Raw genomic sequence first — 19,547 nt, forward strand, 5'->3', positions numbered from 1 at the left:
TTATATTTCTGGAGGACGTAAAGCTTGTTCTAGAGAAAAAGGGAGAAGGGACATATGCAACCATGTCTCCCAGCGCAAGCAGCAAATCTGTTTGATTTGACAGGCTCGGAGTTCTGGAATGACTAATAAGTGGTTAATTATCGGGCACATCATACATAGAATTTGTGTATTTGCCCCATTCTGTCCCTCAAGAATTGTCTGACTGTCCCAACACAATTGCAATTTGGGCTCAAATTTGGAGATTTGGTGGGAGATTTTCTGGTTCAGTAAAGAAATAAACTATTACTAGGGCATGAAATTAATTTCAGAAGTTTGATATCTTTCCAGATGGTTTCATACAGCTTGAGTAAAACATCATGTATGTTTTTGTTTACAGGGCTGAAGCAGATCAATCAAGTAAGCTGGATTTATCTGGACATAGCCCTGATATTTCTTAAATACTTCTATTCTATTAGGAGTGGGCTAGCAAGCAATCGTACATTGTGTTTTACAAAGAATGCCTCTAAAACCCTGAAGTGATCCCAAAAATTTCCCTGCAGAGTGTTAGCTACTTCTGTTTTATATTAGTCCAATAATTCCATATACCCTCATAAATGTGAACATGCTTTGTAAAGATCTAATTCAAGCGGGGAAGTTAGGATTGTTCACTATTATTATTTATATACCGCCTAAAATGGACTGCGTAGTGTTTCATAGATCTAGAACAAGGTACATATCTTTGGCCCAAAGAACTTACGTTCTAAATTGACAGCATAAAAAAGTCATAGGAGGAGGAGGTAGGTGGGGTGGAGGACAGTAAGTTATGGGGATGCAGTGCTTATTTTAGTCCCTTGATTACTTTTTTTAAACAACTACTTTTAAAATTGTTCTAATTTTGGTTTAAGGGATCGTGGGAAAATATGGTTTTTGAGAATAGCTATTGAAGGAAGAAGGGGAGGTTGCGTGGGGTACAGAATCAAGGAGGACATTCTGGGCGTAGAGCACAGCAAAGGTAATGGCACAATTAGGGTTTCAAGAACATTTTTCACAGTATTATGGTCACACTTGCTCTCCAAAAAAGAGCTGAGGCTGCAGGTACAACTTGGAGTTATACTTTTCCAGTCATTCAATGCATGATTGTTGCAGTTCTCTGTATGCAGTCCTTGGTATTTACAGATGCTGTTAATTTAATTCCAGTTTCCCTGTAGCCCTTCGTGCGGTTGTGTAATAGAGTTCTCCAAACTGGCCCAGTTTCTTTGCTATTAGAACATTGCAGATGTGTCAAAGATGCACTTGTTCCAAAAGAAGCTGAGAAAGGAAACTCCGCCCAAGCATTAGTGCCAAATAGGCCCCATAGGCTTTGCTCTATTCCACTGGCAGCAGAATGGTGCACTGTCCCTTTAAAGCATGTATAATTTTTTGTATTGGCTTGGTCAATTTGTTATGGCTTAAAACTGTGGAGCCAGCTGTCTGCAATCTGATGTAATGTTGCCATGGAAACTAGAAATGAAACACTTAAGCATTCACCACAGAATTACTACATACAGCATTAGCCAAAATAATTAAAGTTGAGCCATATGGGCTTTTGGATGGAAAAAATGTGAAGCAGCAAGGATGGAAATTGGGTTGTTTCTATTTACAGTACTGTAAATCCATTTGTTTTCCCTTTGGAATATTCAGGAAGGCCTCTTAATAAGGTTACTTAAGAGTCAGGGTATTATGCATATTAAATGCCTCTATTTGCTGTACAGAAAGGGTTAACTACGCTGAAATTTAGTGTAATAGGATAGCCTTATACATGTAGCAATAAAACATTTATAGACTCATTGTACTGTAAGCGCGCTCTGACCTCTGTGTGGGACACCTACCATGTTGACTGCATAAAGTGCCCTTTCTGATTGCTAGCCTTGCTTGCTGTGGGACCTTTCCCTGCAGGAAACCATTGATTGTAACATAGATTTCCTTCGTTACCTATAAAATTGTTCCACCTCAGGACAACACTTTGCAAAGGTCTCCCCGAATATCCAGAGATTGTGCCTATACTTTTGTATTGTTACAATATGTTGAAAGACTTAAGAAGATATATCTGACTTCGATAGCAAGCAGCACTGAAAAAGCCTGTGGGAGAACGGTTGCTAGAGCTGGGTGGGAAATGATTTTCCGAGCCTGTGAGAAATGTTGAGACTTTGAACATTTTTTCCCATCCCAAATTGGGATGAAAAGTTGAAATGTTGAAAAATTTTGTGAACCAAAAAATAAGAAGAGAGAGAAGAGGATTAGGTCAATCAAAATATTTTATTTTGATCATTTTGACACATTTGGCTCCAATTTTGACCTTTTTTTAATTTTTTCACATTTTTAAATTATAAATGAATTTACATTTCAAAATGAAAAGCCATTTCAAACCAAAAATTTGAACTTTTTGTTTAGAAAATACCAAAATGTCCTGTTTCAACAATTTCAATACCTTTTTCAAAGTTGCTTTCAAAATGGGAAATTTGTCAAACCCAATCCTTTTCCATAAGCAATTTCAGTTTCAAAGAATCAGCATTTTCCAGCAAAAGTGTTATTAACTGAAAAAAATCCAGATCAGCTCTTGTGACTATCACTTGTAATGGCAGATGTATAAGGCCTAATCTATAAGGTATTAACAGTCTTTCTCCCCTACCAAAAAAAAAAATAGATATATATTCTGTGCCACACACTCTCCTGCTTGGTAGGAAAGTTCTGCTGGTCAGACTCTGCTGTTGCTTTTAATCAAACAAATATCCCTCAATCTGCTGGCAGTGCTCCTGCTAATACAGCCCAATATGCCGTTGGCCTTCTTGGCAACAAGGGCTCACTGCTGACTCATATCTAGCTTCTCGTCCACTGTAATCCCCAGGTCCTTTTCCACAGAACTGCTGCTTAGCCAGTCAGTCCCAGCCTGTAGTGGTGCATGGGATTCTTCCTTCCTAAGTGCAGGACTCTGCACTTGTCCTTGTTGAACCTCATCAGATTTCTTTTGGCCCAATCCTCCAATTTGTCTAGGTCACTCTGAACCCTATCCCTACACTCCAGCATATCTACCTTTCCCCCCAGCTTAATGTCATCTGCGAACTTGCTGAGGGTGCAATTCATCCCATCACCCAGATCATTAATAAAGATGTTGAACAAAACCGGCCCCAGGACCGACCCCTGGGGCACTCCACTTGATACCGGCTGCCATCTAGACATCGAGCCGTTGATCGCTACCTGTTGAGCCTGACCATCTAGCCAGTTTTCTATACACCTTGTAGTCCGTTCATCCAATCCATACTTCTTTAACTTGCTGGCAAGAATACCATGGGAGACTATATCAAAAGCTTTGCTAAAGTAAAGATACATCACATCCATGGCTTTCCTCCTCTCCACAGAGCCAGCTATCTCATCATAGAAGACAATCAGGTTGGTCAGGCATGACTTGCCCTTGGTGAATCCATGTTGACTGTTCCTGATCACCTTCTTCTCCTCCAAGTGCCTCAAAATGGATTCCTTGAGGACCTGCTCCATGATTTTGCCAGGGACTGAAGTGAGGCTGACCGGTCTGTAGTTATTCCACTCTATTCAGCACTGGTGAGGCCACATCTGGAGTATTGTGTCCAGTTTTGGTCCTCCCACTACAGAAGGGATGTGGACAAATTGGAGAGAGTCCAGCGGAGGGCAATGAAAATTATTAGGAGGCTGGGGCACATGGCTTATGAGGAGAAGCTGAGGGAACTGGGGTTATTTAATCTGCAGAAGAGAAGAGTGAGGGGGGATTTGATAGCAGCCTTCAACTACCTGAAGGGGGGTTCCAAAGAGGATGGAGCTAGGCTGTTCTCAGTGGTGTCAGATGACAGAATAAGAAGCAGTGGTCTCAAGTTGCAGTGGGGGAGGTCTAGACTGGATATTAGGAAACACTATTTCACTAGGAGAGTGGTGAAGCACTGGAATGGGTTACTTAGGGAGGTGGTGAAATCTCCATCCTTACAGGTTTTTAAGACCTGGCTTGATAAAGCCTGGCTAGGATGATTTAGTTGGTGTTGGTCTTGGTTTGAGCACGGGGTTGGACTAGGTGACTTCCTGAGGTCTCTTCCAACTCTAATATTCTATGATTCTATGATTTACCTTGATTTAAACCAGTCTGCTGCTATCCTACTTCATTGTATTAAAATAATAATCTTTCACTTGGTAACTAATTACATACTGTATTGGTCCCTATGATAAATGCACTCACTGGGTCTTGTGGATTCTTGTGTTTAGCAACATTGGAATTGCCATACAGCATCCGACCAGCAGACCAGTTAGTCTTTTTTATTTTAGAATAATGTGAATTTTGTTTTAATCAAGTAAATTGAGGAATGTGGGTCAAACGCTCTGCTGGCACAACCCCACTGGCTTCAAAGGAATTGCACCAGCAGAAAATTTGGCCCTATGAGGGATTCCCATTGACTTTCAATAAGCGGCATCTCAGTGAACTTTGAAAATATACCCAGGTGTTTGCCGTTTGACATCCTATCCTGTGGTTTATGTTGTTCCATTCTGACTTTTATGTATATTTTAAAAGTCCATAAGCTCTCCTATTTTGCCTGCCTTTAAATAGGCTCATGGTTAGGTAACAATAGGGTGGTTTTTTTTCATGAGAAGAAAATAATGCAGTTTGACATAAAGTTCATTGTGAGAAAGATGCATAAAAATTTTTGAGCTGGACCTTAGAATGTGATGAATTGGTTGGGGTATACACAAAGACAAAGGTATACAATCTGTGCAGCCCTCCAGCTGGAATGGGCAGTGCTTGCTGGAATGCACTGCATACAGTGCCAGTCCTGTACTGTAAGAGCTGGAGTGCCTTCCTCCCCTCTCTCCCCCTTCTTACATTTGAAATAGATTAAAACAGAGGAAGTAGCATATTGAACGTTGGATCTGTCTCAAAAATTGGAACCCTCATTTCGTCCACAAGGAATAAATTGTTTCAGCTTGTTGTGTGTCTGCTGCTGGAGCGAGTGAATTTTTTTTTGCCTCTGTAATGTTTGATACTTGAGGGAAAACAGCTGGAACTGAGCATAATGGATCAGATGCAAAATGAAACGGGATGCTGGGGAATATGGACTATACTGTATATCTGAAAAGGTCAGAGTTTTCCCTTGGTCATTGTTGGAGGAATGCTGTGTCCATCCTAAGCCTAGCCTTGAGAGCCTTCAAAAGGAGTGTGGGATAGTGGGAGGAGGAGAGAGAAGATTTTGTAGCTGTGGCAGCATGTAACTAATGAACGAGACAGAGAATGAAGTCTCTTCCTTTCCGTCCCCTTCTTGTACTGCTGGTTTTAATTTTCTGGGAAGACTGGAAAAAGTCAATGATAGAGTTTCAGTTTGGAGAAGCTGTTTATTACCAAGTTTAAATGGCAAGTTCCGACAGGCCAGACAAACCAGTGCCTGACCCAAACCACAGGAGCGTAACTGGTATGGTAAGAGAGCCCTGCCTGCAATGCGTTGAAAGAAGACGTGAAAGTAGTTATTACACAATGCATGGAAAGGAAGACAAGGGCAGCAATGTATTTCAGTGCTTTTAGGACCTTCCGTTGCACAGAATTAGAAGTCAAAATGGTATGTTATGCACTTTGAAACCTGTCAATAATTTCAACGCTTCTCTCTGACCTGGGTGGAGAATATAACCCCTGTTACAGAGCTGCTTTGACACAGAGCGGCAGCTGGGTTGGGTTAACTTGACTTCACGGAGCAACCCATGGAACAATTACGTTATTAACATTCCCTTTGTTTCTTTGCCAGTCAAGAGAACAATCGGATGATGAAACAGAGGAATCGGTGAAGTTTAAGAGGTTGCACAAGCTGGTTAACTCTACTCGCAGAGTCAGAAAGAAACTAATTAGGGTGGAAGAAATGAAAAAACCCAACACAGAAGGTAAAAGCAAAGTGCATACAGTTATTCTCAATTAAACTGAAATGGTGACTTTCTATTTCTGTGTTGAACAGGGTAAGGTTGGGGGCGGGGAGAATTCTGGGCGAGGGGTAATAAGAATGATTATGCTCATGGCCATAAACTTGTAGCTCTGTGAAACTGGGTGCTGTTTTCTATAAAGACTGAGTTATCCCAGCTGTTTTAAGACTTTAAGGAGAGCAATGTGGCTGTTTGGGAGGTGGTTACTGCTACAGCTGAAGGTCTGTTAACACTCCGAGTGCAATATTGGACAGCTCTTTTATCAGGAGGTTAGAACTTGGCTTTATATTTTGACTCCCCCTGTTGTATTTTGTGGAAAGAATGAAAGGTAGCAGAAATTCCACGATATTTGTGCCCCTATTATGTCACAAACAGCAGAGCAGAGCCACCCTGACTTGGTTCTTTTTCTCCAAGCCTTTGGAGGCACCTTTGCAAGAACATTCCCCAATTGCAGCTCTAAGGATTTGGAAGGGGAGTGGCTAGTTGAAGGTGTAACTGTTCTACATGGTATCATTCTTTGGCAAGGCCAGAGAATTTCTATCACACATTCTTGCTGTATTAACTCCATCTCTGTGCCTTCTATGATCCTGGTGGGAAACACATAGGCAATCAGCTACGGCATGCAAAAGCCATGTTGCTGGTGGAGAAAGAACCTAGGGAGAGGTGCAGAGGCTCACCCTCTCAGTATGTATACACTGCAGTTAACTTGGATGATCAGTACCTAGGTCTGAGCACTGGAGTTAGCCTAACCTGTATGTGAACAGCCACACTGCAAAGCCATACCCAAGTTGCTGGGTCCTCACTGGTGCTGTGCTCACCTGTGTGTGTCACTAGGACTTGTAGGGTTATATCCCATTATTCTTTGTGCTGCAGTAAACTGAGCCACTCTATGGTTCTTTTTTTAGTGAATTGTAGGATAACTTGTCTGTCCTTCTGGGCATAGACGGAAGTATGAAGGCTCTGGAGAACCGTCAGCACTCGAATGATTTAGCCTATATCCTCACTGCAAAATAGGCGAGTTACCAGCCTAAGTGAAGGCCTCACTCAGGTTTTAGCCTCTAGCCCCATACAAGCTAGCTAGACTTGGTTGAAAGCACCACTAACCTTGGGGTGAGATGGTTTTGTGTGTGGATGGGAGGGAGTTGGAACTAACATGCTGTTCGCTGCCATCACATTGTTCACTCTTTGTACCCTGCCCCCTACCCTGTGTCTGTCTTGTCTATTTGGACTGTAAACTCTTCAGAGCAGGGACTGTCTACTGCTCTGTGTTTGTTCAGCGCCTAGCACAATAGGGCCCCTCTTTTGGTTGACCCTTAGGCATCGCTGTAATAAACGTGATTAATAACAACAAGGGACATCTGTGTGATTATAGGACCATTCTCTCTAACCACTGAAAGCCTCTCCTTCACTAGGGGATGATGTGTGTGAAGTTTCCCCCAAGGAAATTTTCTCTCTTCCACAATGTTTTTCTGTGGCAGAGCATCATTTTCAGATTTAAAGTGCTTTACAAACACTGTCTATTTAATCGTCACAACACCTTCTGATAAGTATTATCCCCATTTTTCAGATGGCAAGTGACTTCCTCAAGAACACAGAAGATGCTATGGTCAGGGTCTCAGCCCTCTCTTTCAGCAAGTAGTTAAATTTGAGTGAATAAAGTTGATTTTCTAGATAAGACATTTGCTATGATTCTTAAAAATCAGGGTATAAGTGCTAAATCAGGTGGTGTGACTCATTATGGCTGCTAGGTTTGTTTGGTTTGGTTTACTATCAGTTTGGTCCAGCAAAAGCAGTTGATGTTAACAAGCTAATTAGTATTTAATGACTCTCAGACTCACAGACTTTAAGGCCAGAAAGAGACCATCATGATCATCTAGTCTGACCTCCCACACATAGCAGGCCACAAAACCTTACCCACCCCGTAATAGACCCGTAACCTCTGGCTGAGTTGCTGAAGTTCTCAAATCAAGTTACAGGGAATCCACCATTTACAGTAGTTTAACCCTGCAAGTCACCCATGCCCCATGCGGTCGAGGTAGGCAAAAACAAAAAAACAGGGTCTCTGCCAATCCTGATCCAAGGGAAAATTCCTTCCTGACCCCAAATATGATGACCAACCAAATATGATGAGCACATGAATAAGACCTACCATCCAGACACCTGAGAGAGAATTCTCTGTAGTAATTCAGAGCCCTCCCCATCTAGCGTCCCATCACTGGTTATTGGAGATGCCACTGTAGGCAGTCTCCTCATACCATCCCCTCCACAAACACATCAAGCTCGGTCTTGAAGCCAGTCAGGTTTTTTGCCCCCACAGCTCCCTTTGGAAGGGTGTTCTAAAACTTCACTCCTCTGATGGTTAGAAACCTTCATCTAATTTCAAGCCTAAACTTGTTGTCATCCATTTGTTCTTGAGTCCACAATAGCGCTTAATTTAAATAATTCATCTCTCTCCCTGGTATTTATCCCTATGATGTATTAATAGAGAGCAGTCATATCTCCCCTCAGCCTTCTTTTGGTTAGACTAAACAAGCCAAGCTCTTTGAGTCTCCTCTCATTAGGTAGGTTTTTCATTCCTCACATCATCCTAGTAGCCCTTCTCTGGACCTGTTCCAGTTTGAATTAAACTTTCTTAAACATGGGAGACCAGAATTGCACCTAGTATTCGAGATGAGGTCTCACCAATGCCTTGCATAATGGTACTAGCACTTCCCTGTCTCTACTGGAAATACCTCGCCTGATGTATTCTAGGACTGCATTAGGCTTTTTCATGACCACAGCACATTGGCGGCACAAAGTCATACTGGAATCAACCAATACACCCAAGTCTTCCTCCTCCTCTGTCACTTCCAACTGATAAGTCTTCAACTTTTAGCAAAAATTCTTACTGTTAGTACCTAAGTGCATGACTTGCCCTTTGCACTATTAAATTTCATCCCATTTATTCCTCAAATTCTCCAGGTCATCCAGATCTTCTTGTATGATATTCCAGTCCTCCTCCATATTGGCAATACATCCCAACTTTGTGTCATCTGCAAAGTTTATTAGCACACTCCCATTAATAAAAATGTTAAATAAGTTTGGTCCCAAGACTAGTTCATGAGGAACTCCACTAGTAACCTCCTTCCAGCTTGATGATTCATCTTTTAGTATGACCCATTGTAGTCTCCCTTTTAACCAGTTCCTCATTCACTTTTCAATTCTCATATTAATCCCCATCTTCTCCAGTTTAACTAATAATTTCCCATGTGGAACCATATCAAATGCCTTACTGAAATCAAGGTAGATTGCCTAAAAAATCAGTTATCTTCTCAAAGGAGATCAGGTTAGTCTGGCACAATCAACCTTTTGTAAAACCATGTTGTATTTTATCCCAGTTACCATTTACCTCTCTGTCCTTAACTACTTTCTCTTTCAAAATTTGTTCCAAGACCTTTCATACCATTGAGGTCAAACTAACAGCCTTTAGTTTTCCAGATCATCTTTTTCCCCTTACTTAAAAATATACATTAAAAGCTATTTTATCTGGCACTTCACCAACCAGAAAGCTCTATAAACCAGCATTTCTGATCTTCATTGAAAGTCCGGTTTATAGTTTGGTTGGTGTGGGGCCAGCACGGGGTTGGGGTGTGGGAAGGGGTGCGGAGCAAGGACTCTGAGACAGAGTTTGGGTGCTGAAAGGGGCTTGGGGTGCAGGATGCCAGATCTGGGGGCCGCTCACCTCAGGCAGCTCCCAGCAAGCGGCGAGCTGTTCTGGCTGCTCCTAGGCAGAGGTGTGGCAGGCGGCTCTGCATGCTGTCTCCACCCGCAGGCACCACCCCCACAGCTCCCATTGGCCGCAGTTCCTGGCCAATGGGAGTTGCAGAGCCAGAGCTCAGGGCAGGGGCAACACGCAGAGCCACCTGCCACACCTCCGCCTATGAGCAGCCAGGAGAGATCGCCGCTTGCAGGGAGCAACCCAAGGTGAGCGCCGCCAGATCCAGCACTCCCTCCCGTGCCCCAAACTCCCTCTCAGAGCCTGCACCCGAACCCCCAGCCCTGCACTCCCTTCCGTACCCAAATTTCCTCCCTCTTAGTTAACCAGCATTTTTCACTTATTGGGCACCCCCCAACATGCCCAATAAAACAGCTTTTACTGTATTAACAATCCTCCAGTCATAGGGTATGACTGCTGAGTTTACAGATTCACTAAAAGTCCTTGCTATTGGGGTTGCAATTTCATGTGCCAATTTCATGTGCCAGTTTAATATTCTTGGATGGAGATTATCCATGTCCCCCCAATTTAGTCCCATTAAACTAAAACTTAAACTGTTTGAGTTTGACTTCCACCTTGGATGTGGTAATTTCTATTTTCAATATCCTTGCTCCCATTAGCCAGCCTGCCACTCTCCCTAAGCTCTTCATTAGCCTTGTTAAAAAAAATGGAGACAAAGTATTTGTTTAGGTGTTGGGCCATGCCTTGATTATCTTTAATCTCTACCCCATCCTCAAACATCCTCCTTAGAGGTCCCACTTCTTCTTTCCTTGTTTTATTTTTATTTATATGGCTATAGAACATTCTAATATTGGTTTTAATTTCCTGAAGGTCCAGCTCTGCTTGGATTTTGGCAGTTCTCACTTTATCGCTACGTTTTCTGACCTCCAAGAGGTAGCTTTCCTTGCTGATCAAACCCATCTTCCATTCCTGGTAGGCTTTCAGTTAATCACCTGTTTGAGATACTTGCTCATCCAGCTTGGTCTGCAGCCTTTCCCTATGAATTTTTTCTGCTTTCTTGGGATGCAGGCTTTAGATTTCAGAGTAGCAGCCGCGTTAGTCTGTATCCGCAAAAAGAAAAGGAGGACTTGTGGCACTTTAGAGACTAACAAATTTATTTGAGCATAAGCTTTTGTGAGCTACAGCTCACTTCATCGGATGAAGTGAGCTGTAGCTCACAAAAGCTTATGCTCAAAGTGAGCTGTAGCTCACGAAAGCTTAAGCTCAAATAAATTTGTTAGTCTCTAAAGTGCCACAAGTCCTCCTCTTCTTTTTGGGCTTTAGATTGTTTTCTGCAACTTTGATTTAAAGTACTTCCAAGCCTCCTGCATGTTAAGATCCTTGAGTTCTCAAGTCTGGTCCACTTTCCTAACTAATTCCCTTAATTTTGAAAAGTTTTTGCCCTTTTGAAATCAAGGGCCCTTGTTGCAGATCTATTTTTGTTTCTTTTCATTTAGTTTACACTGAATTAGCTCATTATCACTCCAACCAAGATTATCCCCTACAATCAGTTTTTATGTGAGGTCATCACTACTCACCAATACCAAATCTAAAATGGCTTCACCTCTTGTTGGTTCAGTGACTATTTGGTGAAGAAATCTGTCAGTTTTCACATCCAGGAAAATCTGGGCCCTACTATTATTAGTAGCATGTGTCCTCCAGTCTATTTCAGGGAAGTTAGTTTCCCATAATCACACAATTCCTAATAGTAATTATTTCATTAAAAACATTAAATAGGTCTCTATCCATATCCTTATCAGATCCTGGAGATATGTAGCATACCCCAAGCACTATGTCAGGGGACCCTCTAGTAGCTCTTCGCCACCCCCAAAAGTGATTTTGGCCCAAAACAGATTGTCTTATCCATTCTATCACTTCTAATTTCTTTACAGTCTAACTCATCATTAATCTATAATGCTACTTCACCACCTTTACCATTTTTTTGGCTTTCCTGAACAGCCCATGCCCTTCAATACCTGCACTCCAATCATGACTATTATTCCATCATGTTTCTATTATCCCTATAAAATATCTGGTTTCACTTCCTGTACCAGTAGTTCTAGTTTCTCGATTCTGTTACCCAGGCTCCTTGCATTGGTGTACAAACATCTTAATTGTTGCTGTTTGGCTTTTCCCACATTCCTTGCTTGATTGGGTACAGTCATTCTACTGCCAGTATCACCTACCTGACTGTTAGCTTTGTTGGTGTCAGCACTATCTGTCCTCTTAATGTCCATTCTCCTACCCACTGCTGTTCCTTTCTTGCTGTTCCATTGCTGTACCCTTTCTTATTTGATTTTCCTCCTGCTCCATGTTAGAATAAGGTGTGGAGACTTCATGAGCATTTCCCCCAAATTCCTAATTAAAAGCTCTTTTTCAGTTGTACCAACCTCTGTCCCAGAAGTCTGTTTCCCTCTCTACTTAAGTGGAGTCCACCCCATGAGAACAATCCTCTGTCCATGAATTCTTCCCAGTGGTCAAACATCCCAAAGCCCTTCTTATAGCACCACTGCCTGAGCCATCTGTTGATCACCATAATCTTGTCTGTGTGCTAGGGACAAGTAGAATCCCACAGAAGATCACCTGAGCCTCCATTTCCTTAAGCATCTTCCCCAGCCTGGCATAGTCTCCCTTGATACGTTCCAGTGAGAATCTAGCTGTGTCATTTGTTCCCACGTGAAAGACGATCAGTGGATTCTTTCCAGCTCCCATTAGGATCCTCTTCGGCCTCAGGTCCACATCCCGTATCTTAGTTCCTGGCAGACAGCACACCCTTTGTTTTCCCGATCAGCTCTGGTGACAGGCCTGTCTGTTCTTCTTAGTAGAGAGTTACCAATCACATAGACCTCTCTTTCCTTGTGATGGTGATATTCTCCAGCCTTCCTCCTGTTCTTTCTGGCTGCAAATCCTCTTGTCTTTTATTCTCCCTTACAATCTTCCGCAAGTCAACCTGTATTCTCTTGGGGCTCTGAACTTCGGGTAGCTCCACTGACTGACTCTTCCCATAGGACTGGCCGTTCTTCTCTTCTTCCTTGCCCTCCCTCTTTCAGTTACGGCCTGCTGTTCGCCTTTTACATTGTCCAACTCAGCAAATCTGTTCCTGGGCTCTGTTTATTCCTCACTAGCCTGTCGTTTTTCCTCTGCCTGGTTCTTGTAGTCACATGCTTCCACTGGCCACTTTCCTCACCCAGCAGTCTCCCCTCAGAGTTCTTTAGTCCAGTTTGCAGCTGTCTTGACTTTTCCGTTCAGCCTCCTCTTGCCTTCCCTCCATCATCTGCTCGAATCCCCTTCGAAACTCTACCATAGTTTCCACCTGCATCTCCAAACCTCGGATCTTCTCTTCCATCTGCTCTATCAAGCAGCACTTCATACAAACGAAACTCTTTTCAAGTACCCGCTCTAGGATACTGTACATCCTGCAGCTTCTGCATCTGGTCATCTTCATTGTCTCTTCCATTGCTTGGTTCACTCCCACTGCTGCCTCTGTGTCTGTCATAGCCTTCCCACCTCAAGTCCTGTCAAGGAAAAAGAAAAACGAACAAAACCAAACCAAAAACCCAAACAATACCAGAACACCAGACACACCACTCCCTTTACAAACTCCCACTCATATTCCCCTGTTTATAGCTCAGTTTGCTGTCTCCTATGCCACTGGCTGGCTGCTTGGCTGTCTTTTATAGGCCCCCTAATCAGAGAAGCCCCATTCCCTAATCAGGGCTCTGCTTCTCTCAGATCATACTGCACCTAACAGCCTCTGCAAACTGAACAGAAAACAGAAAAAGCACACATCACCCACAAAAACTCACTGACTGCCACTAAGGATCAGGGTCTTGCCACCTCCTTTCTCCTCCAACAGGACTCCCACTCAAATGCCTCTGTTTACAGCTCTGTTTGCGGACTCATGTGCCACTGCTCATTAAAGTGTATAAGTAGACTCAGTTACCATAGGATCTGTACTGGGATCCTGTACTGCTCAACATATTCATAAGCGATCTGGAAAAGGGGGTGAATAGTGAGGTGGCAAAATTTACAGACCGTGCAGAATTACTCATAAGTCCAAAGATGATTCTGAAGAGTTTCAAAGGAGTCTCACTAAACTGGGTGACAAAATGGCAGATGAAATTCAGTGTTGATAAGTGTAAAGTAATGCACACTGGAAAAAATCTCAGCTGTATATACAAAATGGTGGGGTCTAAATTAGTTGTTACCACTCAAGAAAGAGATTTTGGTGTCATTATGGATAGTTCTCTGAAAACATCCACTCAATGTGTGGAAGCAATCAAAAAAGCTAATTGAACATTAGCCAACCTTTAGGAAAGGGATAGATAATAAAACATATCATGGCACTATATAAATCCATGGTATACTCACACCTTGAATATTGCATGTAGTTCTGTTTGCCCCATCTCAGAAAAGATATATTTGAACTGGAAAAGGTGCAGAGAGAGGCAACAAAAAGGATTAGGGGTATGGAACAGTTTTCATATGAAGAGATTAAGACGACTAGGGTTGTTCAGCTATTAGAAAAGAGATGAGTAAGGGGGAGATATGATAAAGGTCTATCAAATCTTAACTGATGTGAAGAAAGTGAATAAGGAAGTGTTACTTATTCCTTCACGTAACACAAGAGCTAGGGGTTGCCTAACATAATGAATAGACAGATGGTTTAAAACAAACAAAAGGAAGTACTTCTTGGAACTCATTCCCATGGGATATTGCGAAGGCCAAAAGCATAACTGGGCCCAAAAAAGAATTAGGTATCTTCATGGAGGATAGGTCCATCAATGTCTGTTCAACAAGATGGTCAAGGACACAATCGCTAAACCTCCAACTGCCAGATGCTGTGTGACTGGATGGAGGGGATGGATCACTCAAAATTATCCTGTTCTGTTCATTCCCTCTGAATCATTTGGCACTGGCTGCTGTCAGAAGACAGGATACTGGGCTAGTTGGACCACTGGTCTGACCCAGGATGGCCAATCTTATGTTCTTAGGGAATTTCTATGGGAAGTTTTATTATGCCACGTCAGGGAACTCGCCACAGGTAATTTTGCCAAAATTCCCCACCCGTTTCTCTTGTTTCTAAAGAAAGGAGAGGCATTCACTGCATTTCCAGATGCAGCTTCTCATGCTTTTCACACAGATTCTTTCATCCTGTTAAATGTAGATTTACTGGACAATGGAATTTGATGCTGACTGAATCTATCGGTATTTTATCTTAATTTTTTTTAGTGGCTAAGTCACTGATGCTTGCTAATTCTCTGCTACCTTTTTCTCCATAGCATTTTTAAAAATCATATATGTTAGTGTCATTAAGGCTCTGTACCAGGCATGGCCAAACCATGGCTCGTGAGCTACATGCAGCTCTTTTATAATTAAAGTGCGGCTCGCAGAACTCCCCCCAACCCCTACTCCCCCATTCTCCACTTACCAGACTGAATTTGGGGGGAGCTCGGGTCCTCTGCCTTACAGCAGAGATGGTGGGGTAGGGACTTCTGCCCAGCAGGTAGGGGGGGGTCTCAAGGCTTCAGCCCCGCGTGGCATGCCTGCCAGAGCTTCGGGCTTCAGCAGGAGTGGGGCTGAAACCCCAAGCCCTGGCAGGAGGATATTGATATAATAGGCATCACAGAAACCTGGTGGAGTGAGAACTATCAATGGGACACAATCACTCCAGGGTACAAAATATATTGGAAGGACAGAACAGGTCCTGCAGGGGAGGAGGGGAGTGGCACTGTCTGTGAAAGAAAATGTAGAATCAAATGAAGTAAAAATCTTAAATGAATCCACATGTTCCGTAGAATCTCTATGGATAGTAATTCCGTGCTCCAATAAGAATATAACAGTAGGGATCTATTATTGACCACCTGACCAGGACAGCGATAATGACGATGAAATGCTAAAGGAGATTAGAGAGGCTATCAAAATAAAAAACTCAATAGTAGTGGGGGATTTCAGTTATCCCCATATTGACTGGGTACATGTCATCTCAGGATGAAATGCAGAGTCAAAATTTCTCGATACTTTAAATGACTGCTTCTTCGAGCAGCTGGTACAGGAACCTACAAGGGGAGAGGCAATTCTTGATTTAGTCCTGAGTGGAGCGCAGGATCTGGTCCAAGAAGTAACTATAACAGGACCGCTTGGAAATAGTGACCATAATATAATAACATTTAACATTCCTGTGGTGGGAAGAACACCTCAGCAGCCCAACACTGGCATTTAATTTCAGAAAGGGGAACTATGCAAAAATGAGGAGGTTGGTTAAACAGAAATTAAAATGTACAGTGAGTCACTAGAGTGAAATCCCTGCAAGCTGCATGGACACTTTTCAAAGACACCGTAATAGAGGCCCAAAATAAAAAACACAGTAAAAGAACTAAAAAAGAGCCACCATGGCTTAACAATCATGTAAAAGAAGTAGTGAGCGATTAAAAGGCATCTTTTAAAAAGTGGAAGTCAAATCCTAGTGAGATAAATAGAAAGGAGCATAAACACTGACAAATTACTTGTAAAAATGTAATAAGAAAAGCCAGAAAGGAGTTTGGAGAACAGCTAGCCAAAAACTCAAAAGGTAATAACAAAATATTTTTTAATTTTACATCAAAAGCAGAAAGCCTGCTAAACAACCAGTGAGGCCCCTGGACATGGTTTCTGTAAAGGGAAATCATGTCTTACTAATCTATTAGCGTTCTTTTGAAGGGGTCAGCAAACGTGTGGACAAGGGGGATGCAGTGGACATAGTGTACTTAGGTTTCCAGAAAGCCTTTGACAAGGTCCCTCACCAAAGACTCTTACGTAAATTAAGTTGTCATGGGATAAGAGGGAAGATCCTTTCATGAGAACTGAGACAGGGAACAAAGCGTAGGAATAAATGGTAAATTTTCAGAATGGAGAGGGATAACTAGTGATGTTACCGAAGGGTCAGTCCTAGGACCAATCCTATTCAACTTATTCATAAATGATCTGGAGAAAGGGGTAAACAGTGAGTTGGCAAAGTTTGCAGACGATACTAAACTGCTCAAGATAGTTAAGACCAAAGCAGACCATGAAGAACTTCAAAAAGATCTCTCAAAACTCAGTGATTGGGCAACAAAATGGCAAATGAAATTTAATGTGAATGAAAGTAAAGTAATGCACACTAGAAAAAATAACCCCAACTACATATACAGTATGATGGGGGCTAATTTAGCTACAACTAATCAGGAAAGAGATCTTGGAGTCATCACGGATAGTTCTCTGAAGATGTCCATGCAGTGTGCAGCGGCAGTCAAAAAAGCAAATGGGATGTTAGGAATCATTAAAAAGGGATAGAGAATAAGACGGAGAATATCTTATTGCCCTTATATAAATCCATGGTACGCCCACATCTTGAATACTACATACAGATGTGGTCTCCTCATCTCAAAAAAGATATACTGGCATTAGAAAAAGTTCAGAGAAGGGAAACTAAAATGATTAGGGGTTTGGAACGGGTCCCATATGAGGAGAGATTGAAGAGGCTAGGACTTTTCAGCTTGGAAAAGAGGAGACTAAGGGGGGATATGATAGAGGGATATAAAATCATGAGTGGTGTGGAGAAAGTGAATAAGGAAAAGTTATTTACTTCCCATAATATGAGAACTAGGAGCCATCAAATTAAATTAATGGGCAGCAGGTTTAAAACAAATAAAAGGAAGTTCTTCACTCAGCGCACAGTCAACCTGTGGAACTCCTTGCCTGAGGAGGTTGTGAAGTCTAGGACTATAACAGGATTTAAAAGAGAACTGGATACATTTATGGAGGCTAAGTCCACTAATGGCTATTAGCCAGGATGGGTAAGGAATGGTGTCCCTAGCCTCTGTTTGTCAGAAGGTGGAGATGGATGGCCAGAGAGAGATCACTTGATCATTACCTGTTAGGTTCACTCCCTCTGGGGCACCTGGCATTGGCCACTGTCGGCAGACAGGATACTGGGCTGGATGGACCTTTGGTCTGACCCAGTGTGGCCATTCTTATGTTCTTACGAGGAGCTGAAGCCCCAACTCCCGTCAGGTGTGCCCTGGCTCTCAGACTTCCGAAGATTTTCATATGTGGCTCAGTGGGTCAGTAAGTTTGGCCACCCCTGCTCTGTACTATGGACTGACTCCGTACAACATCTGTTGTGGCCTATGACACACAATGCATATTTTGCAACTTGTTTAAATACATATTTTCTCAATAGGCCATTGTAATTTGTCAACGCTTATTCACTCTCATACGAACTATTATTCTGTTACACTGGGAAAAGGAAAAGTAACTGAACCACTGAACAGTTCAGTGCAAGTGATGTTAAGAGTGTCAAATCTGGCACACAACCATTCCTTTATTTAGCTGGCTGTACCTTCACAGAAGAGAGGCGTAGGTTTCAACTAATGTGTGTGCAGCAGATGTCTCTTGCCGACAGAATGAACAGAAGATGAAATAGGAAGTCTCAACTCTGAATTTACATCCTTGTTTAGGCTGAGGCTAGACCTGCAATGTTGTTTGCATGTTGGAATTTATTCACTATTATTAGGATAGTTTACCAACACCATAATTGAAGTCAGTGGTCCAAATTCATCCCGGCTGTAACACTGTGGAAGCCACTTGAGTTATAGTGGGGATGGATAAAACTTCAGTTTTCTTTTAAAAAGAAAGTTTCACAACTCACTAAAAATTAATTCAATCTGTACAAGACAGCTCTGTGAGCACTTGGGAACACATACAGATGTGTGAATTGCCTATATACATGCCCTAGCTAATATATTGGGCAGAAGTGTCATGTATGTGCGTGATATTTTTTGGCATTTTTCCCTAACTCAGCATCTGGCTTAAAAGATGCTCAGTAGAAAAATCTGAAGAAAATGTTTTCTAAACCCTTACACGTAAAAAGGAATTATGTTTTAAGTGTATTATTTGCCTCCACTAATCCCAAAAGCAGCCCAGGTCCCGTTCTTGTATCTTTGTTCTAGCCATTATTTTAAAATAATATTTCAGTTTGAAAAATCATTTTTTCCACCTAAAATATGGAGAGCGGCTGAAAAGCATATTTTTAAAGGGATGCTGAGGTTGGTACACCCACAATTTGACCTACTTCCTTTCTCTCACAAATGCGTTAAGTAAACATAATGTAAATAGAACTCGGTGCCACCCTCAGGAAGCTCTAGCCTTTCAATATGATCCTTGGGCTCAGCTCCATACCTTACACAGAGAAATACTGTTGGCTTGTAGCAGAACTGGCGATTGGAAATCTAAACCAAGTGGGGATGTTTGGTGTGGTGTTTGCTCTTGGGTATCTTGAATGCATTTCTTGCCCATAACAATTACATTGCATTGCTGGTAGCTGAGCTCTACGACCCAGCAGAATGGTATGGGAGCTCCTGTGGGTGTACACATTTCTTTTCACACTTTTCTGCAGTGTGTTTTGCAAGAAAGAAGTGGGGAAAACTCCTGTGATTTCACTGTGTTTACAAAATACATGTAACTTCTGATAAGATTCCCTCCACACTCAGTCCTTCAGTTTCCTTGTTTTCTTTAAATAAATACGTAAATATCAATGCATCAAAATCTGCAGTCCTCAGCTGAGCAAACTTTTTAGAATTCAATGGGAATGTTGCTCAATTAAAAACAGCAGAATTTGGCCCATTGCCAACATCTCAGCACCAGAGTGACAATAAAAAACCAACAGGAGGAGCATAGTCTGGCATATAAGTGATGTGATAGGACACCTGGGTTCTGGTCTCACCTCTGCCACTGACTTGCTTGGACAAGCCACTTAACTACTCTGTTCTTCATCTCTCTCATCTATAAACGAAAGAAATACTTTCTTCTCCTTCATTATAGCTCTGTGAGGTTTGTGAAT

The 19,547-nt window shown here is 42.2% G+C and overlaps 1 protein-coding gene across 5 annotated transcripts in view; it reads left to right on the forward strand.

Annotated features, from left to right (window-relative positions):
* Positions 1 to 19,547, forward strand: part of SASH1 (SAM and SH3 domain containing 1) — a 192,639-nt gene that overhangs the window by 135,625 nt on the left and 37,467 nt on the right. For all 5 annotated transcript variants that reach the window (XM_073337579.1, XM_073337578.1, XM_073337580.1 and 2 more), the window contains one exon: positions 5,766 to 5,898. In XM_073337579.1, coding sequence (XP_073193680.1) covers positions 5,766 to 5,898 — 133 coding nt within the window. The remainder of the gene's footprint in view (positions 1 to 5,765; positions 5,899 to 19,547) is intronic.

The sequence above is a fragment of the Lepidochelys kempii genome, chromosome 3 (assembly GCF_965140265.1).
Source record: "Lepidochelys kempii isolate rLepKem1 chromosome 3, rLepKem1.hap2, whole genome shotgun sequence".
NCBI lineage: Eukaryota > Metazoa > Chordata > Testudines > Cheloniidae > Lepidochelys > Lepidochelys kempii.